The sequence below is a fragment of the Canis lupus genome, chromosome 22, assembly GCF_011100685.1.
Source record: "Canis lupus familiaris isolate Mischka breed German Shepherd chromosome 22, alternate assembly UU_Cfam_GSD_1.0, whole genome shotgun sequence".
Taxonomy (NCBI): Eukaryota; Metazoa; Chordata; class Mammalia; order Carnivora; family Canidae; genus Canis; species Canis lupus.
Window position 1 is genome coordinate 52385952 of NC_049243.1, and position 27590 is coordinate 52413541.

At 38.3% G+C, this 27590-nt stretch overlaps 1 protein-coding gene across 1 annotated transcript; it reads right to left on the reverse strand.

The window, feature by feature from the left end:
• Window positions 1-27573, reverse strand: CCDC168 (coiled-coil domain containing 168). Its single transcript, XM_038569399.1, is given in 10 exon segments — window positions 1-2487; window positions 2584-4815; window positions 4817-11695; window positions 11756-13096; window positions 15566-16760; window positions 16971-18260; window positions 18262-20451; window positions 26804-26837; window positions 26947-26980; window positions 27101-27573. Coding segments are annotated over 10 exon segments (17826 nt in total). The 5' UTR covers window positions 27329-27573; the 3' UTR covers window positions 1-84.
• Between the last annotated feature and the right edge of the window lie 17 nt (window positions 27574-27590).

Below are 27590 nucleotides of genomic sequence, written 5' to 3' on the forward strand. Positions count from 1 at the left end.
TTTGACTTTATCTGATTTTATTTTTCACAGAATACCACAATAGGAACCAGCTTTCTACTTCAGATGAATCTACATATGCTCATATCAATTTGAATTAACTGGACTGAAGGACCCCAAGAGGGACTCCAAGAACTTTTTGGATGAAGTCCATATATCGAAAGAACTTGAAATCTTTGCCACCAGAGGAACTCTGAAGTTTGTCTTCCTTAAAGTTCTTGGGGGAATAGTCCAGCGAACAGTTTGGGGTATAATCTCCAGTGAATCTGCTGGTATACAGGCATAAAAAAATGGCTGGTTTTGTTTTCTTTCAAAATGGAAGCTGATATCCTCTTGATAAGGCTTTGATAACTCAAGTCGGCCTGGGAAGTAACTTGACCTTTCTGACTCATAATGACATACCTTCTTCTTTCTTGTGCATTTCTCTTTATTCTGTGTATAACTGTAATCACAGTCCCAATGAATGTTGTTCTTTCTACATAAGTCAGATTTGGCCTTCTTTCTTTCTTTGCTCTCCAGATGCCTGTGAGATTTACCTTGCCTTTTTGCAAGATGTAGTTTGACATTTGATTCCGTTAAGGGAGCTAAAGAATGGCTGGTTCTGTACCTGGCAGTCCATGAAGTCTTCCCTTCACCAGATGGGATGGATGATGATCTAGACGGAACCTCCACAGCATTTAATGAACTGTGGTACAACCAGTCAGGAGATGGCATCTTAGAGGATGAGCTGTATTTCCTGCCTTTGTGGGATTCATAGGAAGGTGTAACAATGGAGGAATGTTTTCTACAGCCTCTAGTATGATGGGAACCTGAATCTTCCCTGTACAATGGTTTCAAAACAGTTTTGCTTTTTTCCATCTTATAGAGATTTCCCAAAGGAATGCCTTTCTGCAATTCAAAGAGAATGTTTTGTGATTCCTGACTTAAGTAAGGGTTGGCTTCTAAAAACAAACATTCTTCACTCTCTTGTGCTTCAGGAGCTGAGCATTCCTCCATGTTGGCTGAACTTTCAATATTTGTCTGACTCCCAGTAAAATCTTCAGAAAGCTGAGTTGAATGGGAATCTACTAAACTGGGAGCACTTTCCTGAGCCTTTGAATCAAAAGCTTTGTCTGCATCTGTTTCTTGAAACCATACATGACATTGTTTATCTTTTCCTGGAGTCACGTGAGATTTTAACTCTGAAAGAGCTGTAGTGTCTTTCTGCCCTGTGCCCTGTTGATCAGGGTCAGAAGCACACACCTGGATTGGTTCCAGGAATTTTCTCATCAATGACGAGTTTTCATGAGGACTTTCCTTTTTGAAAGAGATGTGCTGTTCTAACAGCTCCATGTCAATGCAAAGATCATCACTGTTTTCTCCTCTGTAATCTATGTTTTCACATATTGCAACTGTGTTTAACTTGAGAATATGTTTGGGAAGTGCAGTTGGTTTAGGGAATATACTTTTGACTGGAAGCCCCAGGAGAAAACGAAGGTATTTGTATTGTAAATCAAGATCTATTTGATGAAGAGATTTTTCCTCAAAAATTAACAAAACTCTGTTTTTTCGCTTTGGTACTTTGATACCAGAATGAATACATTTAGATAAAGGTTTCCTTATATTCTGAGGATTGGACATTGCATACGATTCTCTTACAATTCTGGGAAAGGCTTTCATTCGAATCTCCAATGTCTTCATAGAAAAGTGTATGAGCAGTTTGTCTTTTTCCTCTACTGAGTAGTTTTGGAGAACATGTGGCAATAGCATCTGCTTAGCAGAAGTCACTGAAGACACTCCCCTTTCTTCTAGCTTACCAGTACTCTTTAACTTTGTAATGATCTCTTCACTGTCACTTGAAACATTGACAATCAATGTCTTCAAAGAGCTGACAGGAGGTGAATCCTTGGCATATTTCTGTTTGAAGTTCAGTTCTATAGTATCAATCCCTTCTAGAGACAAAAAGCAAACTTTTTTATGTCTTGGATATGGCCTCCAACTGTTATCTTCTGAAATAGACTGTTTTAGATAAAAGTCGAACCTTTGGAAGGAGTGTTTTGCCATCTCTGGTATCAGATTCAGTTTGATTTCAAATGCTTTTGACTCTAAATGATTAGTGAGCCTACCATTCTCTTTGGGAGTAAAACGTTCTAAAATGGGTTTTGACTGCATTTTGGGAGGTATCATTGTGGATGTTGTTTCTGGACTCCCTGCACAAGGCAGTGACTTCCAATCATTAGGTTTATGGTCTTTCACTTTTTTCAGTATATCCTCACAAATTTTGTCATGGATTATATTTTTTATCTGGGATTCAAAGATATTCTTAGTTGCTTCACAAAGGGGAAGTGAACTTTCTGCACTTGTACTATGTGCCACTACTTTTATTTCATTACTTTTAACTTGAGATGGTATCGGCACTGTTCCTAGAAAAGTCTTTTGTTGCTGGACCTTTTGTGTGGTTGTGTCCTGGATGGGTTCACTCTTCTCCCCCTGGTCAGGGGATGAGGTACACTCCATTATATGGAACGGCTGAGTCCCATGTTGTGATTCTTCTAGTCCTGGGGGGAAAATATTCATACTTATGGGATTTTCCATATGGATTTCCACATTGTCCTTGGGATAGTCAGACATAAGTGGATACTCTGTGGGTGTCAGAATGGGTTTTGGTGCCTTTTCTTCCTCCTCAGTCATAAGCAAGTCAGGTTCTTTTATGATGCTTGAGCTAGCATGCCCTGGAACAACCCTTTCTTCTTTTGTTTGTGGAATTAAAATTTTTTCATTTGTTTCACAGCTGAGGTTTGCTTCTGATTTGACACTGGGAAGTTTTTGCATTTGTTGTTTGTCCAACACCAAAAAAGGCTGGGAATCTGGTGGAACTGTGTTTATGAAATTCTGGTTCCCTTCCTTTACAGCGCTTGAGCTCTTTTTCTTACTGTTTGGTGATTTCTTCTGGAATTCAGAAAGACAGGATATCTTTTCTCTTTCTAGGTTTGTCTCAAAGTCTGCTATTTCTTCAGTCTGAGATGAACTCATCGTGGAAATAGAGAGATTTCTGATAAATGTTCCTGAGGCATCTTTACTGCACAAAATTGTCTTCTTTGGTTTCTTAAAGTCATATTCTAATTTCTTTCTATTGCTTGGGGTGCCACGTCCTGTGTTGTTAAGAATCTGTGAAATTGGATGATTTGGGATTTTCATAGTTAAATATTTGGGGCTCAATTCTCTTTTCAAATCCGTTACTGTTAATCTGCCTTTCCAGCCTTCTAATTTGAGAGAAAGAGGAATATAGGCATAAAATGAATCCAGAACATGTTTTTGAAACAATTTCTGTGGCTGAATATTTTGTTTTGCACCAGAGACTTCTAGTTTCTTTTTATGCTTTTGCTTGATTGGGTAGCTGCTTGCTGTATGAGTCATCATCTGAGTGTTAATTTGAGATTTCTGTGCCTTTAGAGATGGAATGTTCATGTCTATGGTATTGCTTGTGTCCCTTTTCTTATTCTCCTCCAGGTTGACCATGGTGTGCTTGTGCATTTCTGTTTTGTCCTCTCCCAGACAGATAGCTATGTTTCTGTCTATTTTTAATTCCCCTTCTTCCATCTCTAATGTTTTTTGCTCCAGATTTATAGTAGTGCTTGTATCAGTTTTATTTTTTCCCTCTAGACCTCCAGATTGAAGTGGAAAAGTCCAGTGGGAAGAAAGAGACTTTTGAAGTGATTCTAGAATACATTCCTCTTGTTCTGGAACTGGCAATGTCTGCTTTTTTTCCCCTCCTATGGTATCAAACACTGTAATATCCATGTGGATTCCTGGTAGTATTTGTATTCTGGGGTACACTGTACTTTGTTTGTGTACATCTATTTCCAATGGTGTCTTTTGCCTTTCATTTTGAAGTGGGAACTTAAGAGAAAAGCTGGAGTCCAGCCAGGTCTTCTGTCCACTTTCAGACTGTAGCACCACTTGCTTTTTCATGACAATCTCTTGTTCCTCTATAATTGGGGCGGTATCTGACCCTGTGATATTCATTTTCTCAAGTGATCCCTTTGTCTGTGGGGCTAACACTTTGGGGGAGGGTATTTTGCTCATTTTATCTTTATCGTGTACATCTCCCTCAGGCTTATCAAATTTATATGAATCTGCAGATCCTGGAGATGCTTTTGATAAAGTTTTTTGCTGGTGGGCACCTTGCTCTGAAACAGAAAATCCATTTGTACTTGCAGGAGGACCAAACGTGACATATATTTCCTTAGATATTTTCTGTGGTGGCGAAACTAAAACCTTAGGACTCATTTTGTGGTTTAAGCTATCCATTATTTCAGTTTGTTTCTTCAGATTCTTGATTTTAGCTGGATCCATTGTGGGGTAGGAAAGAAATGTAGTGAAAGTTTCTGTTTTATATTTATCTGGCTGAACCTCTTGCCCTGTAAAGAAATATTCCAACCTTTTCCCTCTTATGGTGCCAAATCCTGTTAAATAAACGTCCTCAGGCTGTGAATTTAAAACTAACTGACTCAAATCTCCTTCTGATTTGACTCGTGGAGGTTCATTCCTTCGCTGTACACTGATCATGAAGTTTGAGGTCCACTGTTGCACTGTCTCTTCTTGCGGCACAGAGTGTTCTGATTTTTTAACGATGATTTCACTATTACCAGCAACTACCTCTGTAATTGACATTTTTTGGGTATCTGATGATTCCTGGAAATTTTGCTGTGGAGGAGAGGATCCTGTAACTCCTGATATATCTTTGTCTCTTTTGCTCCTTGAGTCTAGATAAAGGGGAGGAGCTGATGGGGCAGAAAGAAAAGTCCTTGTCAGAACTACATCTTTACCTTTGTACATGTTTTCCCTTTAGTTCTTTAATATTCAACACAAATTCCTTTGTGTCAAAGATATGTGAAATTGATGAAATCCTGGCCTCTTTGTGATCCATCCTGATCCTCATATCTACTGTTTTCACTTCATGCTTTTTTTCTTTCTGTGACATATGTTGTTTTTTTTCTCTTAGGTCACAAATTGCTTCTGTATCTGCTCTCTTCCCTGTATCTGATACTGCTGAAAATATTTGTGGAAGTCGAGAGGGTCTTTCAATTCTAAGCCTTTCTTCATTTACTTGTGTACCTTTTTCCAATGTAAGCTTAGCTGGAGGTTTGGAAACATAAAGTTTTCTTAGCACAGTACCGAGTGGTTTACCTGGACATTCATGTTTCTTTTGTTCTTGCCCTACAATGTTCAGATGCAATTCTGTTCTGTAGAGCATAAGGGAAGGAGGTGATTTCCTGGACTTCAAACTTATATCTGTGGTGTGCATCATATTTCTATCTATTGTTTTTTCTCTGTCCTGCTCCTCTTCCTGAGGCTCATGTTGTTTCCTGTTTTCACTGTCTTTCATGACATGATCATTGATTGCTTCTGTATGCACTATTTCCCCAACATTGGATACTCTCTGCACAATAGACCTTGTAGGTCCTAGAATTTCATCATCTACCTGTATTTCTTTATCCAACTGCAGGCGAGGGAGAGATGGTAATGGAGAGGAAGACTTGGCCACAACCACATCTGATTCATCTTCACTTTCCTGCATCTTCTTTTCTTGATGTTTGGGGAGCATGAGGTTTACTATTTCTACTCCATTCTCTTCCTTGTTCTGGGGCATATGATATTTTCCTTTTTGTGGGATGATTAAAATATCACTGGCAATCGGCTCTATATATTCCATGTCCTCAGAATCTGATGATTCCTGGAAGCTGACTGAGGACAAAGAGGATCTCGCTAATATTGGCATTCTCTTTTCCTTGTCTCTGGTATTCGTGCTGAAGTGAAGTAGGGGAGACCTGCAAATACAAGTCTTAGTCAGCATTGTACCACATGGCTTATGCTGAACTTCCTGAGCTGTTCCCTCTTGCTCTTTAGTTTTCCACTGAAGGTCATTTAGATTGTATCTAAGTAAATTAGGTAATTTCTTTGCTTTTAAATACCTATCAGTGGGATCTACTAGACTATTTACATCCATGTTTTTCTCTCTATCCTTCGGTTCTTCCTGTAATGTGTGTTCTTTTAATTGTTTTACACCATTTGAAAGTTCTGTATCAGTTGTTTCTGCATATGTTGTTTTCACTGCATCTGGTGATTCCTTAGACTGTAGTTGTGGGAGAGGCATTTTTGTAATTCTTATCATGTACCTTTCTCCTTCTGTTGAGCTGAATTTAAGATGTGGTAAAGTAAATAAAGAAGTACAAATGTTTTCCAGATTTGTAGCTGTGTCATTTTTCTCTTTCTGCACCTTTCTCTCTTGCTCTCTAATTTTCCACTGCAATTTTTTGGTATTCAGCATAAGTGAAAGTGGTAATTCCTTTGCCTTCAGAGCCATATGTATTCGGGCCATTTTGTTTTCAGTATCAGTTTTGAGTCTACCCTTCTCTTTTAACACATAACCATCAAATGACTTCGTATATGTTTTTTTGCCTGAATTGGATGGATCCTGAATCTTTGGTGGTGGAAAACAGGATTGTGTCATCCTCAGTGTGTCTTCCCTTTCATACATTCTTGTGTCCCATTTCAGGTAAGATGAAGAAGGTAAGCAGGCATAGGTTTCCTTCAGTTCACTTTTGCCTTTTGGCACTCCTTTCCCTTGCTCTTTAATATTCAAAGGTAGTCTCTTTCTACTGGGTAGATGTGGAAGTGGGGATGTCTCTGCTGGCAAGGTGATTATTTGGGGGAATATTATGCCTTCTCCATATTTTATTTTTTTTCTGTCCTTTACCTTAGTATATGGCATACATTGATAAGCTTTTATTATTACATTACATGAGCTAATACCTTTATTGGAGTCTGCATATCTGATTTTTCCTGCACCTGATGACTTGGGGCACAGCAATTGTGAAGGAGAGAATCCTGTAACTGCAAGCAAGTCTTTGTCTACTTTGGTTCTAGTGTCCAATCTGTGATAAGATGGTGAAGGTGTGGAAGGAGGAGTTTTTGTCAGAGCCACATCAGGGTCTTCTGTTCTCTGCTGCTCCTCTTCTTCCTCCTTCATACTCCACTGGGGTTCCTTTCTCTTGTTCAAATCACCGTGCTCAGTGACACTGCATGTGTGAGGAGGTGATGATGTCTTTGCCTTAAAATCTGTATCCCTCAGCAGCCTTGAGCTGGCTTCGGTTTGTACTCTGTTCCTTTCTTCCTGTTGTGGACGTTGTTCTCCTTTCTTCACATAGCTATCGGGCACCTCTGTAGATGCAATTTCCATTGAAGGCAATGATTCTTGGGGCTCAATATACGGTGCATCATTTCTTATTATTCCTGGCTCACCCTCCTTATCTTTTATAGCATTCCACTTAAGACGAGTTGAAGTGACACAAGGATGAATTTTGCTCAGAAGCACAATGGTTTCCTTGCTATCTTCTTGTCCCACTTTCTCTTGTTCTTTCATGTTCACTTGCAATTTCTTTGTTTTGAGTATAAGGAGAAGGGGTGATTTCTTTGCCTTCAAACCTATGTACTTGGGATGTATTATATCTTTCTCAAAATTATTTGCTTTATCCTCTTCTCTCTGTGTCATGCATTTTGTTCTCTTTGAATAGTTTGAAATACCATCCAAAAGTGGTACTGTATATCTTAATTTCTCTGCATTTGATGATTCCCTGTGCCATGAGGGTGGAAGAAAGGGTCCTGTTACTCGTTTCTCTTCCTTGCCTTCTATACCTTTGTTTAATTTAACTTGAGACAGAGAGGGTCTTGTCAGAATCTTACCTAGCTCACTTCTTTCTTGTGTGTATCTTACTTTTTCTTTTATGCTCATCTGTACTTCTCTAATTTGGGGGTCACAACTCCTAGAAGTATAGAGTACATGTGGAAGTGGTAATGCCTTTGCCTTAGTGCTTTGGGGGTACATTATGTATTTCATATTTATGGTTTTTCTTCTATCTTCTTCTCTCTGTGGCTCATACTCTTGTACTCCTCTTACATCATTTGGGGTATCATCCCCAGCTGACTTTGTATACACTATTTTCCTTGCATCAACTAATTTCTGTAGCTGTAGTAGTGAAACAGCAGATTTTGTTATTCCTTGTATGTCTTCTTCTCCTTCTATACTTGTGTTCAATTCATGGTAAGTTAGAGAAGATTCAGAAGCCCAATTTGAGGACAGAACTACTTCCTGTTTACCCTTACCTCCACCATCCATTTTCCCTTGATCTTCACCTTTTGGATCCACTATCACCTGCTCTTTAAGATTCAATGGTATGTCCTGTAAAACTGCTTGCTTTCTTTCCAAATCTTCATCTTTTGGCTGCATCATGTCTCTCTTGGCTGATTTCTCTACATTAGTCTCTTCTTTCTGCAGTGCATATTCTTTTGCTTCTTGCACATCACTTCTGATATCACCATCAGTGGACTCTTTACTTGCTTTTTTCATTGCATCTGATGATTTCTGCTGTGATAGTTCTGGAAGAGAGTATCTTGTAACTTCAGTCACATAGTCTGCTTTTTTTATTCTTGTATCCAATTGTACATAAAAAGGAGCAAGTGTGCAAGTACTGGTATTGGTCACAAAGATACTTGACTCACCTTTCATTTTTTGTATCTTTTTTTCTTGCTCTTTGCTGTCCAGCTGGGTTTCCTGTAAAATTGGTGATTTCTTTTTCCTCAAAGGTACGACTTGTACCATTTTTACTCTTTCCTCTTCTTCCTGTATTATATATTCCTTGGATTTTTTTATACTGGTTGAGGCATCACCATTAATAGACTGTCTATATGCTATTTTTCCTGTATCTGATGACTCCTGGAATTTTGTTTGTAGGAAAGAGGATCTTGTTTTTATTAGCATGGCTTCTTCCCCTTTTACTCTTGTGTCCACTTCTGAGTAAGGTGGAAAGGAGATGGAAACAGAAGATTCGCTCCACATCCCAACTTGTTTATCTTTATTTTCTTGCAGCTTTTTCTCTTTTTCTTTGATGTTCAACTGTAATTCCTGTGCAACTGGAGTCTGTTTTGCCTTCAGAACTATTATTTTGGGGTGCCTTATTTCTTCCAAAGCCACTTCCACTCTACCTTTCTGTGGCATATACTTTGCCTTTTTTATACTGCTTAAAATATCATCAATTGGTTCCTCACATATTCCCATTGCATTCGATAATTCTTGAAGTGTCAGTGATGGAAGACAAAATCCTGTGATTCCTCGCATGAGTACCTCTTTTATCTCAGGGTCCCATTCCACGTGAGGTGGAGAAGGGATGGAAGCATAATGTTTATTCTTGACTATGTCGAGATCACTATCTTTCTGCCTCATTTTCTCCTGTTCTTTGTTATTCCATTGTGGTTCATTTCCATGCAGTGTGTGTTTAAAAGCTGTTTTCTGTCCTTTGAAAGTGACACGCTGGAGGCCCATTATGTCTTTCACATGTACTACATTTTCTCCATCTTTTTTTTCCTGTGGCAAATGTTCTGATTCTTGTATGTTGCTTAAACTGTCTCTATTAATTGACTCTGCAAATGATATTTTCCTGACATTTGGTGATACCTGGAGCGTTAGTGGTAGAAGGCAGCTCCTGAGTATTCCTGACTTATCTTGTCCTACTTTTGCTCTTGAATTCATATTAGTGTGTGACAGAGATGGTAAGGAAGTACACAAACTTGTCAGTTTCATACCTGATTTACCTTTACCTGTCTGCACCTTGCTTTCTTTTCCTGTAATGGGTGGGCCAATTTTTTCTGTACTTGGAACGTAATCCACAATGCTAACAACTTCTGATGCCTTCTTTTCCCGTGGTATCTTACTCTGAAATACATCCCTCAAAGAGTGAGGAGCAGACTTTGGAGAAATCTGATGTATACATTCTGGATGCTCTTTTTCCTCAACAAGCAAACCAATTCCTTTTGTATTTGAAGTGTGGTATGCTGGAGGCTTTAATATTTTTTTTACACATGGCAACTTAATCTGAAGTACATCCATTGAGGAATGAGAAACAGACATTGGAAGAACCTTGCATGTACTTTCTTTTTGATGTTCTTTTCTTTTTCTATTATACAAGTTAATATAAGGTGGATCTCCTAGAGTATCTGCTTCATTTGATGCTTTGTCTACCACTGAACTCAAAACTTTTGAGCTCATTCTTTCCATTGATACTTTTTCCTTTAGCTTTTCATTATGGAATTGATGCAATATGCAAGAAGAAATGGATTCCAGAATATCTCCTTTATCCTGGGTAGAACTATGTGGTTGCTTCACCCTTAGTTTTTCTGGAAAAATTATTTTCGGTCTATTTAATCTTAATGGAATATCAGTTAACTTTGATTGCTCTTTTCTCCATGGATTTACAGGTAACCTCATAGGAATGCTTACATCTTCCTTCTTTGTATGTACTGGTTGTGTTACCTGAAGATGTTCCCTATTTGGGTGAGACACAGAATCCACAATACTTTCAGGAATGTCATCTGGCTTTGCCTCTCCTTTCTGCACTGCAGACATATTTTGCTGGACCACCAGATTAGTACAAAGAAACTTGTGTCCTTTTGAACCTTGTAAGATATTGGTTTCTTCTATATCTTCTCTTCTCAATAGATGTGAAATATTTTTTTTGTTAATGTACATATCTTCCTCAGCTACCTTTCCTGTCATTTTCAAATGAGAAGGTTCCATAATGGGGTAGACAATAGATCCCCGAATTGTCCTTGAAATACTTTCTCGTTTCCACAATTCTTGCTCCTTGTGAGTCCTCTGTCGAAAAGCATCCAACTCTGTAAGATATATATTATGTCCTTTTGAAATTAATGAGACATTGGTTTTCTCCGATACTCCTCTCTCCCATGGAATTGAAACTGAATGTTTGACAATGTCTGCATCTTTGTGCTTTACTCTTTGTGCAACAAAGAATTCACAGTCTGTATGTGTTCTAATTCTTGGGATGTTGAACCTAGTGTAACTGATTTCCCTCTTCGGGGAAGCTAGATCAGGGTACACTTCTCTTTTCAAAGCAACTCCTATTTTCACATGATCAAGCTCCTTCTTCACTTGTTGGGTAATCGCTAACTGATCTCTACATTGCGGGAGAATGTCTCGTAAGACAGTTTGGCAGTTTTCTTTCTCCTCTCTAATGCATTGTTTCAGTATTTTGATATTTCTTGATATAGCACTCTTAATATCAGTGGACCCTGAAGATGATATTTTTCTTTTGTTTAGTGATTTCTCCAGTTCTAGCTGTGGAGTAATGTACATGGGCTTTCCTGACCTGTCTTTCTCCCCTTTTACTTCTGTAAATTGTTTGATTTGAGATGAAACAGATCCAGAGCCATAAATAGTGTTCAGAAATAAATCTGTTACAGTTTTATATTGCTGGAACTCCTTCTGTGCCTTAATGTAACATCTCAGTTCCATTTTGTTCCTTCTGGTTCCATATCTGGTAGTAACAGAATCAAACAGCTTGGAGACAGGTGGCCTCTTTGCCTTCAATGTCACCCGACTGGTATGCAAAGTGTTTTCCACATCTGCTGTCTTTACCTTAGCTTTATGTTTTATGATTTTGGGATGCATAGGTGTGCAGGCATAAGCAGAACTAGCATTTGCTTTGCTTAGGGTATTTCTCTTTTCAGAAGACTCTTCATAGATACCCCAGGTACCAGGGGATTCCTCCATTTTTGTGTGTGACAAAATAGGCATAGAATCATACATAAATTTTAGGTCCACATTTAATACAGTTTTCTCTCTCTTTCTTTCTATCTTTTTTTCCTGTTGCTCATTAATGTTTAAAGCAGCATTACCAGTGGTATTAAGTGGTTGTGAAATCACTAGCCCTTCAACTGGCAACTCCATTTGTGTTGGTTGTACACCACTAAACCTTGATACTCTGTCCATCCCTATTTTGAGTCTGCTTTGCCTTTTAATGTCAGAGGTATCTGGTGTGAAGTAACCGGTATTTGGAAATGTATCAGCCACATTTTTACTTTGACTCATCTGTTGCATTTTGGCTTTTAAATTGGATCCAAGTTTTTTTCTGCGTTTTGTGGTAAACCGCCCTCTGATTTTAAGAATTTGTGAATTTACTGGATCTCTTTCCTTCATAGTTAAACACTTGAGATTCAGTGTGATTTTCTCTTCCAATAATTGTACTGTGTTTATCTGGCTTTCAGAATCTGATAAGATCGGCATAAAGAAATCTAAAGGCCCCTGGAAAGTTGTGGCTGAATTTTCCCTTAACTCTGCCTTTTCCTTTGTGATATGACCATGCAAATTTCTGTGAAGTGGTCTGTTATACAGAGTGTCCCTTGCTGTTGCACTGAAGGAGTGTTTATCAGTCACTAACTTGGGTGGTGGAATCTCAGTCCCTTCAGCAAGGAGTGATGCCTCGCTCACACTTTCAAACCACTGCCTCTTTTTCATCTTGTATTGGAATTTGCACCCCATTGTCTTTCTATGGCTTCCTGTAAAACACCTTGTGATATCAAGCAACTGTAAAACTGGCTGTTTCTTTGCCTTCAGAGTTACATACTTGGGATTTATTATAGTTTTATTGCCTTCAAACTCTAAAGTATAGCGCTGGTTTTTAGGTTCGGATGAATCAAAGCTGGAAAAATTGGAAGGTTTTAAGACCATTCTTACCAAGTCATTTTGATTCCATGCCTTTCTTTCAAAAATAGAACTGTCCCATTTTCTCCTAGGGTTTCTATCCCAGCGAGCACCACATTGTATTGAACCAGTCTTTGATTTCCTCACTTTTGGAAATGGAGTCTTTACACCTTCCATGCATTTAATTTCTTCTTGAGCATGATGACTTTTCACTGTTTCAACCTGAAGAAAATTCATTACATGTCTAGAAACAGGCTCCAAAATAGTTTCTCTAAAGCATTTTTCTTGCCTCATCTTTTGTGCTGTATAAGACAAATTCCAAGAGTTTCTGACTTCTGAATTATTGAGTTCAGACTCAGATTGGTAAGAACCAGGATTTTTCATATGATAGGCACTGAAACTAAAGTGTTGGTTATAGTCTGGAACTGATTCCGATAACATTTTTTGGATATTTTCCTCTTCCTTTTTATGTTGCACATTCCTTTTTATTGTGTTGCTTGATCTGTTTTGTGTATCAATTGAGTCAGCCTTCCACACTTCCCCATCACCTGGTGATTTTCCTAGCTCTACAGAGGTATGGCTGTACAGTTTTACTCTTGGTTGATCCATTTCTGCTTTTGATGTGCTGTGCATTTCAATATCTGTATCATTATCAGTTGAAACAAGTGTGGGAAACAAAAATGCATTTGCTATACTTTTATTTTGTTGCATGTCATTTATTGTAGATTTTAAGTTGTAATCCTGTTCCTTTCTATAACAGACATTATCATGCTCAGTGATATTAAGCATCTGTGAACAAAGACGCTTCTTTGCTTTCATGGTTATGCGTTTGGGACCCAAACGATTTTTCCTTCCTGAAAATTTTAGTATCTTCTCCTGACTTTCAGAGTCAAATAAAACAGACATTGTGGACATTGTTAGTAAATCTCTTTGCAACAACCTATATTTCTTGGCAATGTGACCACCCATTTTCCTTCTAGAGCTTTTATTTCCTGGATCTCCAAGTACTGAGTTTCCAGATTTGGTAGATGAGATATTTTGAATCAATCTGTGTTTCATTATTTTCTGAGTTTTTATGTCTTCCTCTTCTTCTCCAGGTAGTAGGGAAACTGCTGTGTGAACATCCAGCTTCCTTGCAGGGCTCCCATCAGATACAGTGCTACACTCTGCTTCATCAATTGAAAAGTAGTCAAATGCTGGGTTCCCTGATTTTGGACATGGAATCTTTTGACCTATTCTATGTGGTATGGCTTTTTGTGATGGGATATTCTTGCTCAGCTCTTCAATTTGAAATGGAATCAGAGGAGAACAAGTAGATTCCAATTTATTTTTTGAAACCAGCATTTGTTGCTGCACTTTCTGCTCTGTAATAAGTATATTTTGATCTTTTCTCCTTCTTGTATTATTCAGGAATTGTAGACCTGCTTCAAATAAAACTCCATTGCCCTCTCTTTCTTTTTCATTTTGCCATCTTGATTCTGACATACTGCCCGAGTTGCTCCATTTCTTAGGAGAATATGGACCCAGTCTTTCCCCTTCGTGTTGTTGTGGCTGTAAAATATTGCTTTTATTTCTTAATGGCTCTTTCTTTGCTTTTACTTTTTTATACATTTTGATGGCAGGTGAACCAGGTGTTAGTAAAGGGAAAATATTCACAAATATACCTGGCATACCTTGAGATATTTCTTTGGCCGTGTTTTTCAAGATGAAGTCCTGTTCCTTCCCATGGCTAAGAGCACCAGACCTAGGGATGTTGATTGTCTTTAAAACTGATGCCACCTGAGCTTTCCCATTTCTAGACTTGGGGATTTGTGCTGCATTTCTCTGACCTTCAAACTCAGATGAAGCTGGTGTGGAGAAATCAAAGCACTTTAGGGTTCTTGCTTGTAAATCCTTTTGCAACTTTACCTCTGGAATAGAACTAGCAAGTTCCTTCCTAGGGCCTCTTTCAGACAGGATGTCACTCCGTGTTGTAACAATTAAAGACTCACGGATTGATTTCTCTAGGACTGGATATAAAATCTTTGGACTCTTTGCATATTTTAAGCCTTTTTGTGTTTTTGTTCTTTTTGGTAGCTTCTCAAGTGGAAGTGAATTCAAAATAGAGCAAGAAACACGATGTAATACACTTTTTGTAAAAAGTGTTTGTTGCTGCAGCTCCTGGGCTGTGTTAAGTGGTTCTGTGACATTTTCCCTTGCTAAATTCTTCACTTCTAGTTCTGACTTCACAAAGTGGGGCTTCTTCATTTTACCAGCAATGAAACTGGAGTGCTGAGAATTTCTCAGGGCTGCTTCTTCATGTTGGTCTTTGACTTCCTTTGTGCTACTGGAGGGAAGACCCCTGTTATCACTGGAATCAGCAGAGCAGGCTTTCTCCCCATCTGGTGATTGTTCTCGCTGTTGCAGTTCATGACTGAATCTCATCTTCCATGACACATCTGATTCTGCTTTTATTCTGTTATACATTTTCACGTCAAGTAAAACAGGAACAGGAGAGGAGATGGCATTTAGGGTCATGTCTGCTGTGGGTTTCCCTTGTTTCATCATGATTTTGAGGTTATATTTGAATTGCTTTTTATGGCTTGGTGTTCCACGTTTTGAAATAGTAAGTGTCTGGGAAATTGGTGCCTTCTTTGCCTTTGAAGTTACCCATTCAAGACTCATTTTATCTCTGTCTATATACTTTAAGTTGTTTCTCTTTCTTTTCAATGCAGGTAAAGCAAATGTGGATAAATCCAAAGACTCTGGAACTGTTGCTGGTAATTCTTGTGCTAATCCTTCCTTTCTCTCTGCAATAAGATCTTCCAGGACCCCAGAGCATTTTATATGAATTAACAAGTCAATAACTTGTGATTTCAGGATCTTTGGACATAGTTTTTTTAGACAACCATTCCCTGAGATATTAAATATCAGTGAAATTGGTGCCTTCTTTGCTTTCATAACTACACATTTAGGATTCATTTTATTTTTTAAGGCTCTACATGTAAATGTCTTTCTCTGCCTTTTAGATTCAGATAGATCAGGTGTGGAAACATCCAAAGACTCCAAAACAGTTGCTTGTAGATTTTTTAACCCTGCATTTTCCTCTTTACCATGACTGTATAATTTCCCCTTGTGGCTCCCAACAGTTAGGACACTAACCATCATTGTATCCATTAAAATTTCACCAATTAGTGATTCCTTTGATTTTAGAAGAGGAAGCTTTGAACTTGCTGTATATATTGCACCATTTTGTGTCTGGTGGCTTTTCTTTGGCTTCTCTCCCTGCATTGAATCTGTAGGCTGCATTCGGTGTGAGATGTCTTGTTCAATAACACTTCCTTGGCCTTCTGATTGATGAAGGTCAAGCTCCTTCCTTTGGCCTGAATGAAATTTGAAGTGTTGGCTGTGCTGTGGAATTACTTTTAATGTCTCCTGTTTTTTTTTTACTTTCTCTTCATCTTGAAGGCTGTTCTTTTTGGTGTCATCTGAGATAATCTTTCCTTCATTTGGTGGTATTGCTTGCTTTACTTGTTTAGAACTGAGACTTGTTTCTCCTAACATACCTTTTTCTCTTTCTATCTTGCTATACATATTAAGGTTAGGTGTAGTAATAGTCACGGAAGAATACGTTTTAGCTTCCATCTTTTCACTCTGATCCACCTCTATCATTTTGGTTGTAGAGTTACACCCCAATTCTTTTCTATGGTTTGGGCTAACACCACCCTTGATACTGAATATGTATGAAACTGGTGGTTTCTTTGCTTTTAAAATTCCACATTTGAGATTCACTAAAGTTTTCGTGTCTGAATATTTTTTAAAATTTCTCTTCCTTTTGAGCGTAGATAAAGCAGGTATGCAGAAATTAAAAGTCACTGTGTCTTTCTTTTCAGTACCACCAGCCTGTTCCTTTTGATGATTTGAATCAGATGGGACACTGTATTCTCTTGTAGAAAAAATGATTTCATCAATCTTTCCTTCCCCTGACTTTGGAGGTGAAAACCTAGCATAACTCTCTAGATTTCCAAATTGAAACTGATCCAATACAGGGCATGAAGTAGAACCTAAGATAGTTTGTTTATCATGTGTTTGTGGTTGTACCTGAATATTTATACTTTGTGTTTCTTTCAGTTCTTCATCAGACTTGATGAAGCCACAATTCTGATATGCATTGAATATGAAGCGTTGGCTATTCTCTGGAGCTGGTAAAGTTTCATGTTTCCCTTCCTCCTCTTTCTTATCTCTTACACTGTTAGATAAAGTACTCACAAGTAGACAACATACTTTTCTTCCATTTAGCAATTTACCTTGTACTGGCTGCATATGATCATGTCTTGTTATCCTCTGCATATCTGTCTCTGCATTTAATTCACTACTCACTTTGGCATTGGGCAAAAGACACACCTTGGACTGAATGACATTGAGAAATGCATCTGCTCTGTTTTTATTTTGCTGTGGATTTTTCATCTTCATTTTAAAACTGCATTGCAGTCCCTTGTTCTGTGTGCCATCAAGTGTATATGAAACAGACTCCATAAGGCTTTCTCTGGATGTAATTGTTTGAGGTACTTCTTCCATTTTGAGCTCCTTCTCTGGATTTGCATCCATTCTAAGGTTCCAGCTGTCATGAAGGACTGCTTCTGGTGGAGCTTCATCTCCTCTCACTTCATCTTGCAATTTAACTTCTTCTAGTGTGTATCGAGAATAACTGCTTTTATTAATAGAATACTTTTTTTCCTTTTCATCTTTGGATTTCTCTTGTTTTAGCTCTGTCTGACTGCAGTTCTCTGCATTTAATCTGCTGTGTGTTCTACTATGAGACAAAATAAACATGTGAGTGTAAGTAACATTCACAAGCACATCTGCCACAATTTTATCTTGCAGCATCTGTTTAATCAGGATTTTAAAATTGGCTCTCAATCTTTTCCTAAGACTTGCAGTACCATGCCTATTGATACTAAGCATCAGTAAGTTTGTCGACTTCTTTACTTTCCTAATTACAGACTTGGGGCTGAGTAGCCTTTTGGCTCCTGATAATTTTTTTCTTATTTTCTGCCTTTTAAAATATGATAAAGGAAGCATATGGATAATGAAAGACCCCAAGGCAATTGCAGATAAAACTCTTTTGAGGTCTGTCTTTTCTTCTGCAATATGATCATCCATTGTCTTTCTGGGGCTTCCACCAAATGGGATACCACATTCTCTTGTTTCAATTAAAACTTCACCAACTCGTGAATTCTCTAGAACTGTAAGAGGATTCTCTGGATCTGTAGTTTCTCTGCCTGTAAGTCTCTCTGCGCTTTGCTTTACCTCAACTTGAAATGGATCCATTGTGGGGCATGGACTAGTCACCAAAACTGTTTCTGTAGGAAGAGTTTGTGGTTGTACTTCTTGCTCTTTATTTTGAGTTTCCCCACTTCCTGGACTGCTCTGTTTTATATCAAACCTGAGATATTTGGGCTTCTGCTTTAGTTGCAAGCTAAGCCTGAAATCTTGTGGCAGCTGTGGAACTCCTTCTTCTAAAATTTGTTCCTCTTCCTCTCTGACACGTTCTTGTGGCTTTTTAAATATACATCTCTTCTCGATGTATTTTGCATCCCGTATTTTCTTTTCATCTGGTAATTTCTTCAGCTTTACCACTGAATGGCTAGACCCTGTTGTTGTTTTATCTGTCTTGGCTTTTAATCTGCTATGCATTTTCATATCAAGTGGTTCAGAAACGTTGGTGTTAGTGGCATCAAGAAATGTAGCAAATATTCCTTTCCCCTTGCATATTTTTTACGTTGCTTCTACTGTTGTATTCCAGTCCCTCGCTATCACTTGGGTTATCACCTTCTGTAGCATGAAGTGTTACTGGTGGTTTCTTTTCCTTCATAATTACATCTTCTGTACTCTTTTGAGTTTTTATACTTGCCAATTGTTCACTGTCTTTATACTCTTTGATTCCTAGTGAAATGAACAGATTAACCTCTGAAGTCTCCAGAACAATTTCTAGAAAATCTTCTTGCTTTTGTGTACTTCCATCTGGAAAGTACCTTCGCGTTTCTGGTGAACTAGTTGGTAATTTCTTTCCACCTAAAAGTGGAAGATGGGAATTCTCTGTACTTCTGAGGTCTTCCTGTATTTTCATCCTCCTGTTCGATTCCACTTTAGGAGAGGAGACAAATTTTTGCCAAGGTTCTGATATAATGTCTTCTAAAGGTGCCTCCTGCTTTGGAATATGCAGGTCAGATGTTTTTTTACTATTTGGGGCATGAAACTCTGCAATACCAATTCCCTTTGCTTGTGTAATTGGGCCTTTAAGAGACTCTTTATTCTTCCAGTTCATTTCTATTAGTGAAAAACAAGGTGATTTTAGCTGAAAAATATTGTTAAAAGACTGTTCTAGCTGAGGCGAGGTTTTCAGTGAAATGGTTTTTTGTCCTTCATTTTCTCTGCCATGCTGCTTTATATCTCCAGTCCTGCCTGAGGTTCTTCTTTTCTCTGTAGACCCAGCATCATTGACATTCTCTGCATCAAGTGACAGAGAATGTCTACATCCTGTTACACCTGGCATGACTTTCACTAGTTCTTTTCTGGAATACTTCTTAATATAAGGAGGGACAGGCTTGGAAACATAAGTAAGATGCAAAGCTGTATCTGGTATACTTTTCCTTTGATGTAATTCTTTCTTAGCATTATACTTGCATCCTAACTTGCTGGGTTTTGAAGTGTGACATACTGTGATTTGAAATACCAGTGGAACTTGCGTTTTCTTTGACTTTTGAGATAGAACTATGAGACTAAATTTACTTTTACTATGTAATGTTTTTCTCCTGTTTTTCTGCCTTTTAAAAAGAGTACGTGAAAGAGGCCCTGAGCCATATGTAAAATACTGATTTAATTCTGATGAAGTGATTTGTTTCTGGCCCTCTGGTTTTACACTCTCTATTTGTAGCATCCCTTCTGCAAGTGCATTTGGACTTACAGTTAAAACTAGACATCTGGAATTCTTAAAAATAGCATTTTGCCCCTCTATTAAATGTTTACTCTTGTTTGAATCTTCAAAGCAAAAAGAATATTGGGCCTCATCGAACTGGTTTTTATCAGACTCTAGGCCCTTGATTGAATCTTGAGTCTCAACAGAATATGACACATTCACCAAATGTTGGCTTCTGTCCTTTTCTTGGGTCTGGAAGGATTCTTGTGTGCTGCTACAAAATGGCTTCCTTGTCAGATCTCGAGGCAGAGCAAAGACCATGATATCAGGCTGGCTATTGACTGATTCTTGGTTGTTAACAAATTGTTGGACTTGACTAGTAAATCTGGCTTCATAAAAACCTTGATTCTGAATAGCATTTTGTCCTGGAAGAGAATCTTGTGCTTGGGCAGAAATATCCATTGTAACAGAATGTTGATTCTGAATTGGGGACTCTTGAAATCTTGAGCACAGATAAGTAGTTTTACTCTCTGATGTAGTTTTGGATTTTAAAGCAACTTGATTTCTCACATTTTCTTCCAGAATTCTGACTTGGTCTCTGGAAAGAAATAAGTGGGCAGGAGGGCATGGTGCCACATTGAGATCTTCACTTTCTATAGATCTTCTAGAATTTCTTGAAAAGTTAAAGTCGGAAGAAAATATCAAATTTTTATTTTTGTTGGTTTTCAATATTGAAAATAATTTCTTTGATGAAAATTGTATTGTTTCATGTTCATTTTCTGGATACCCTCCATGGCTTGGAAAAAATTCCTTTACTTCTGAATGAAACAGTGACAAAGATGAGCTAGTCCCATTTGAAGACGTTATATGACTTTCACTAAAGTGACTTACTTGATATTTACTTTCACTGGTACTCAACCATATTACTTCATCTGCCAGTAGAACTCTATCTTCAAAGTTACTTTCATTTTCTTCAGAAGTAAGTGATGAAGCAATTGTTCTTTCTGAAAAGTCATCAACTCTGAATATAAGGAAACATATAAATGAGTTGTCATTTAGGACATATTTCATACAAGAACTCTCTTCTAGATTTAAGGAAACCCAACATAGTATATGAAAACATAGCTCAACATAAAGATAAATTGAAAAGTTATTATCTACATTACAAAATAACTCATAACCTAGTTTCATTTATTTCATTAATCAATCCACTGACAAGGTGAGGTAAATTGTTTTCATTTTTCAGAGAACAAGGGATTTTTTACATCAAAAACCTATTCAAAGACTTTTTGACAGCAATGAGTGAAAGTTGCAGGTTAATCTTTCTGCCCTTGGATGCTGCCAAGTAAGCATCATTAGTCTCACCACCACCACCACCACCACCACCACCACCACCACCACCACCACCATCATCATGTTTAAGTCAGAGTCTTCCAAAGAGTGTGAATAGCTGTGGAAGGTCTTCATTGGAGGCTTGATCTTTGAAACAACCGATGAAAGTCTGAGGAGCCATTTTGAACAATGGGGAAGACTTATAGACTGTGTGATAATGAGGCTCCAGAGGCTTTGGGTTTGTCATGTATGCTACTGTGGAGGAGGTGGATACAGCCATGAATGCAAGGCCACACATGGTAGATGGAAGAGTTGTGGAACCAAAGAAGACTGCCTCAAGAGAAGATTCTCAAAGACCTGGTGCCCACTTAACTATGAAAAAGAGTTTTGAAAAAAAAAAAAAAGAGTTTTGTTGGTGGCATTACAGAAGACACTGAGGAATATCATCTAAGAGATTCTTTTGAACAGTATGGGAAAGTTGAACTGATTTAGATCATGACTGACTGAGGCGGTGGCAAAAAGAGACATTTTGCTTTTGTAACATCTGATGATCATGACTCTGTAAACAAGACTCCTTCAAAAATACCACAATGCAAATGGCCATAACTGTGAAGTAAGGAAAGTCCTATCAAAGCAAGAGATGGCTAGTGCTTCATCCAGCTAAACAGGTCAAAGTGGTTCTGGAAACTTGTTGGTGGTCGTGGAGGTGGTTTTCATGGGAATGACAACTTTGGTCATGGAAGGAACTTCAGTGGGCGAGGTGGCTTGGTGGCAGTCGAGGTGGTGGTAGATATGGTGGCAGTGGAAATGGCTAGAATGGATTTGGTAAAGATGGAAGCAACTGTGCAGGTGGCAGAAGCTATCATGATTTTGACAATTACAACAATCGGTTCTCAAATTTTGGACCCAGTGAAAGGAGGACATTCTGGAGGCAGGAGCTCTGCCCCTATAGTGGTAGAGGCCAGTACTTTGCCAAACCATGAAACCAAGGTGGCTATGGTGGTTCCAGCAGCAGCAGCAGCAGCAGCAGCAGCTATGGCAATGGCAAAAGGTTTTTTAAATTACTGCCAGGAAACAAAGCTTAGCAGAAGAGGAGAAGTGACAGGGAAGCTACAGGTGACAACAGATTTGTGAATTCAGCCAAGCACAGTGAGGCAGGGCCTTGCTGCCACAAAGAAGACAAGACATGTTTTAGACAATACTCATGTGTATGGGTGAAAAACTCAAGCACTGTATTTGTGATTAATTGTATAACAAGTTATTTTAGTTTCTGTTCTGTGGAAAGTATAAAGCATTCCAACAAAAGGGTTTTTTGTTGTTGTTGTTGTTGTTATTGTTTTTTAAAATATTTTATTTATTTATTGAGAGACAGAGAGAGAGAGAGAGAGAGAGAGGCAGAGACACAGGCAGAGGGAGAAGCAGGCTCCACACAGGGAGCCCGACGTGGGACTCGATCCCGGTCTCCAGGATCAGGCCCTGGGCTGAAGGTGGCACTAAATCGCTGAGCCACCCGGGCTGCCCAACAAAAGGTTTTAATGTAGATTTTTTTTTTTTGGTACCCATGCTGTTGATTGTTAAATGTAATAGTCTGATCATGATGCTGAATAAATGTGACTTTTAAAAAAGCAAACAAAAAGTCGCAGGTTAAGATTATATGCTTTTACAAAGAATATGTTTGTTTCTGTTCTCTGTATGAAAGTTTTGGCAAAGATAAAAATATTCTTATGGATATTTAGTAGATAGAACAGAAGAATGTCCAATACCATAAGCAATAGTTTTCTACAAGTAAACCCAGATTATTTTAACAGCTATTTATTTCTGATCAATAGAAAAGCCTATATTCTAGGGCAGTGCTTCACAGCAGAATTTTGGATTGGAATAATGATCATGCAAGTGGACTCTGCACCATTACTCTACACCCAATGATTAGGCTAAGTCTAACAGTAATCTCATTTCCAAGTGACTAGTTTAGGAGTGGGCATGAACTAATTCTAGCATAAGACAAAGATTTTTAAGGACCTGTGGAAAAAGTTGCCTTGTTCTTAAGGACACAGGAAAAATTGACATCTTACTTCCTTACTGGATGTTGCTATTCTGATTTTGAAACTCTGGTGGCCACCTTTCTACCCACCTCTCTTAGTATGGCAGTTGGAATCATGGTTTTCTGTCACGTGAGAATTAAAATATCCTAACTGATACAGGTAGGGAGGGATATACAAGCATTCTGGGGAATCAAGTGACCCCAATGAGTTATAACAGTGTCCAAACATAATTAGGATAAAATTTCTTCAGGATAAGAATATGATCATTCACTTAAGAAAGTAGAATATTGGGACACCTGGGTGGCTCAGCGGTTGAGCATCTGCCTTCAGCTCAGGGCATGATCCTGGTCTGGGGATCGAGTCCCACATTGGGCTCCATGTGAGAGCCTGCTTTTCCCTCTGTCTATGTCTCTGCCTCTCTCTCTGTGTCTCTCATGAATAAATAATATCTTTAAAAAAAAGAAAAAGTAGAATAGTGAAAATGTAATACATAAAAAGAATTAATTCTTGCACATTTCAGGAAAAAGAGGAAAGTTGAAATGCAACACAGATATTTCAGCAATGTAATAGTGTATTTTTAAACACAATAAAACAATGCTCAATAATTTTCATATGTTGAACCAACCATGTACTCCTAGGAACAATCCCACTGGGTCATAGTGTAAAATCTTTCTAATATGCTGCTGGATTTGGTGTCCTAGTATTTTGTTAAGGATTTTGCTCCTAGGGGCTCTGGGTGGCTCAGTTGGTTAAGTGTCTGCCTTTGGTTGTGGTCATGCTCCCAGAGTCATGGGACCAAGCTCAGAATCAGGATCACTGCTCAGTGGGGAGCCTGTTTCTCCCTCACCCTGTCCCCCGCCCATGCTCTCTCTCTCTCTCTGTCTCTCTCTCAAATAAAGTCTTTTAAAAATATATGTAAGGATTTTGCTTCTATACTTATAAGGGTTATGGGTCTGATATCTGAAATGCCAGCTCTACATACAATCCATCTGGCAAGCTTCTAGGCCATCATAATTCTGGTTTTCTTCCTCACTCCATGGTAGCTCCTTCTCAGTCTCCTTTAATGGCTCCTCCTCTTCATTCTACCTCTTTGAAGTGTCTCAGGGCTCAGTCCTTGTTCCTTTTCTCTTCTTACAGTTCCTTTGAAATCTCATCTTCTCTTGTAGTTTTTAATATTGTCTATAAGCCAACAACGCCCAAACATATGACTTCTACCAGACATCTTTTCCAAACCACTTATTCACTACCTCTATTAGATATCAAATCAATATCCCTAATTCAACAAATACGAAACAAAATTCCTGATCTCCCCCATCAAAACCTGCTCTACCCACAGTTTTCTTTATCTGGATTGATGACAACTCCACTTTCTACTTGCTCAGGCCAAAACTCTTGGGAGTCACCTTTGCCTCCTCTGTTGGCTTTTCTAAGTACATCCTGAAACCAACAATGTCTCACCACTTCCACTGGTACCACCCTGGTGTCACTCACCTTTATCTCTCACTTTGGGTTACTTGCAATAGCCTGCCATCTCCTTAGACCCTTGACCAAATACAGTCTAGTCTCAACACAGCAGGCAGAATAATCCTTTAAAATATCAAGACAGAACATATCACTTCCCTGTGCAAAACTCTACAATGATTCCCTGTTGTTACTTAAGAGTAAAAGCTATTGTCTTTAACATGGCCTAAGAGGCCCAACCATGATCTGGTCGCCGATTCCTTCTTGAACCCCATCCTTTGTATGTCACCCCCACTCCCTGCACAAGCCACACTGGCCTTCTTACTGTTCCTAAAACACTATGCAAGCTCCCCCTTAGGGCCTTTGTTCTAGCTGGTCCCCCTGTCTGGAATACTCTTCTACCTTATCTTACCCTATTCTGATTACTAACCCTTATCCATAACAAGCTGACCCAGACATACAACCCAACCCTTTCTTTTAGTTCAGAAGGGGGGAAATGCACATACACAAACCACTCATAAAAGTGGCTCAGAACTGAAGGCAGAAATGGAGGGGAGTTGGTTATAGCAACACAAATAACACCCACTAAAACATTAGTTGTGTCTCCCATTTCTGCAATGTCCTTTGGCCTCTCCCCAGCAATCTCAACTGGCCTTGGAAAATTCAAAAGAAATCTCTACACTCCTTAGAAGACTGAGAGTTCTATAGCCATGCTAAAAAGTAAATACCAGAAGTAGTTGTTAATCCATTAAGCTGCTCAATGCAATACAGTCATAGTACAATCCTAAGGTCATGGTAACAAATAAATACCAATTTTGTTTTTAAACTATTTTTATCAATGATAATACCCTTCAGGAAATACGCTTCTGAAACCAACTGGTCAGTGACAGCTCCAAGCTTTGAGAGTCATATAATGGTGGCAGGCTCTCCAGGAACACACTTCTAAGGCTGATGTCAACCCTGAAACAAACCATTCCCCAAAACTGGATCAACTTCAGATGAGAGTTTGCTTTGTTCACTGAACTAGGCCTGGCCAGCAAGAGTCTCCCTGATTCCAGATACCGCAGTGTTCTCATGATGTTCTTTACACCATTCAGTCCTGAGCCTCAGATCTTCTTCCCTGCTCCTCCCTCCTCTCTGCTCAGTCCTCCACCTTTCTCTTCTCTCCCGCCTCATAAGCAAGGCAGAATTCATCTGGTCTCTGATGTGATGCACTTTAACATGTGTGATGCTTGGGCTTCCACCAATATTCAAGTAGTTTCATTTCAAAATAATTTAAGATGCTCTCCCAAATATGGTTCTGCCCTCAAAAATAATCCTGGTGCCACGGTATAAAGTATTTTTGCTTTGTTACACATATCATTTTAACTAATCTCCATGATTTCCTAAGAGGTAATTCTTCTAACTGCTTTTTGGAAAGTAAGGAAATGGAGTTTCCGTGAGTTTAAGCCCAAGGCTATACCGTCATTAAAAGGCAAAACTATGACATAAACCTAGATTTTTAAAAATTCAAAATCTGTGTTTTTTCACTACAATATGCTGCCCACCATGAGAGCCATATCTCTTTCCTAACAGTAGTCATAATTTATTGCACATACCCTGCTACACTATTCATGTCCTGGAATGACCTCCTTATCTTCCTAACCTGCTGTCTTTTTCTAATTTTCATTCATCCTTTAAAATTCAGCTCCAGCATAACGTCTTCATGAAGCCATCCCCAACACCCTATGCTGGCTTAGGTATCTCCTAAATGTTTTCCTAATGATTCTATCACAGTTACTCATCCTTTATGTATATGTCTCCTCCATGAGAATGTAAGCTTCTAGGGAACAGAAACTATCTTACTGTTTGTATCCCAGCATCAAACACAATGTTCATTGTAGACCAGATATCTAATGATTGTTCAATGGATCCTGATAAGAGCAATTAAAATATTAACAACAATAAGAGTAGTGATGTCATATTTAATCCTAGCACTGGTATATCTTTGGGATGCTGAGGGATTCTGGCTGTATAAACAGAGTACCATCCTTGCAGTACCTAGCTCAGGGTTTACTTGGTTCACAGTAGGTGCTAAATGTTTTTTTTTTTTTTTAATTGAGTTATATGAACTGGTGTTGCTACTTATTCATTTGCACTGCAGAGAGGTCGGTTAGGGAAGCAAGTTTTACTAAACCTCTATAAACTTTCTTTTTCCTCATTTATAAACAGTAATAATGCTACCTACTTGGAAGGACAATTTCAACAGTACATGAAAAGCTATTAACACAGCTTGGAACAGAGCATAACCATTAACATCAATGTTAGATACAACTGATGATTCACTGAACTCTACATCTGAAACTAATGATGTACTGTATGTTGGCTAATTGAATTTAAATTAAAAAAAGATAATCAATGTTAGATTGAATTATGATGTCAAGTAGCTGTGGTGCTCTATACATTTGGGAAAACCCTTTTCTGTAATTCAGATATAAATGCAATTTTGAATAGCACAATACCAATCTATTTCATTTAATTTTAAAATGGATCACTTACCTTTCTTCTGAAGATGAAGGAATTGGCCAGTTATCTAGAGATAAGTGGGAATATAACAACAACAAAAAAAGGTCAGAGCACCAATACGAGAGGCTCAGGTTGAACAACTTTTATATTAAATCATGAAATTATATAATATTTACCAAATTTCACACTTTTCAGGCAATTGTTTTCCTTCTATTTCAAGAAGACAATAAATAAATGTTAGAGTAGTCCAAATATCAAAGTTCTACAATTTTAGAAGTAATTCTTATATATGATTTTGAAAGATAGGAGAGAAAGAATCAACCATGTTACCTCCTGAGCACTTGAACTACCCTTTTCTGTAAGTGCAGGCTTCTTATTAAAGGATGTACAAATCTTTATGAGTATGATCTCAAAAATAATCCCTAGGAAAATTATAAAAAAGATTGCCAACCAATCATTTTGAGTCCAGGACTCTACAAGTTCCCACAATGTCCAAAATGTATTATCTTCCAGTCTATTCCGTGCTGCTTTTTTAAAGAAATAAAATTGCTTTGACATTTTTATGTAATATGTGACATAGATTGATGTCTCATTCTGAAATCTTCAATTTTGGATGCCCCAAAACACAAAAAGGTGATATGCCCATCTCATGACCACATGGAATGCTCTGCCAGAAAAAAAATTCCCAGTGCTGCTCAGTGTCTTGATCAGGTACAGCAGTGACTGCTCTGGTTCTGAGTAGAGGGAGGTACGTGTCATAGTGGGTATTCATCTAAGCTCATGTCAACTTACTTTTAGCAATGATGAAAGTTCACTAGTA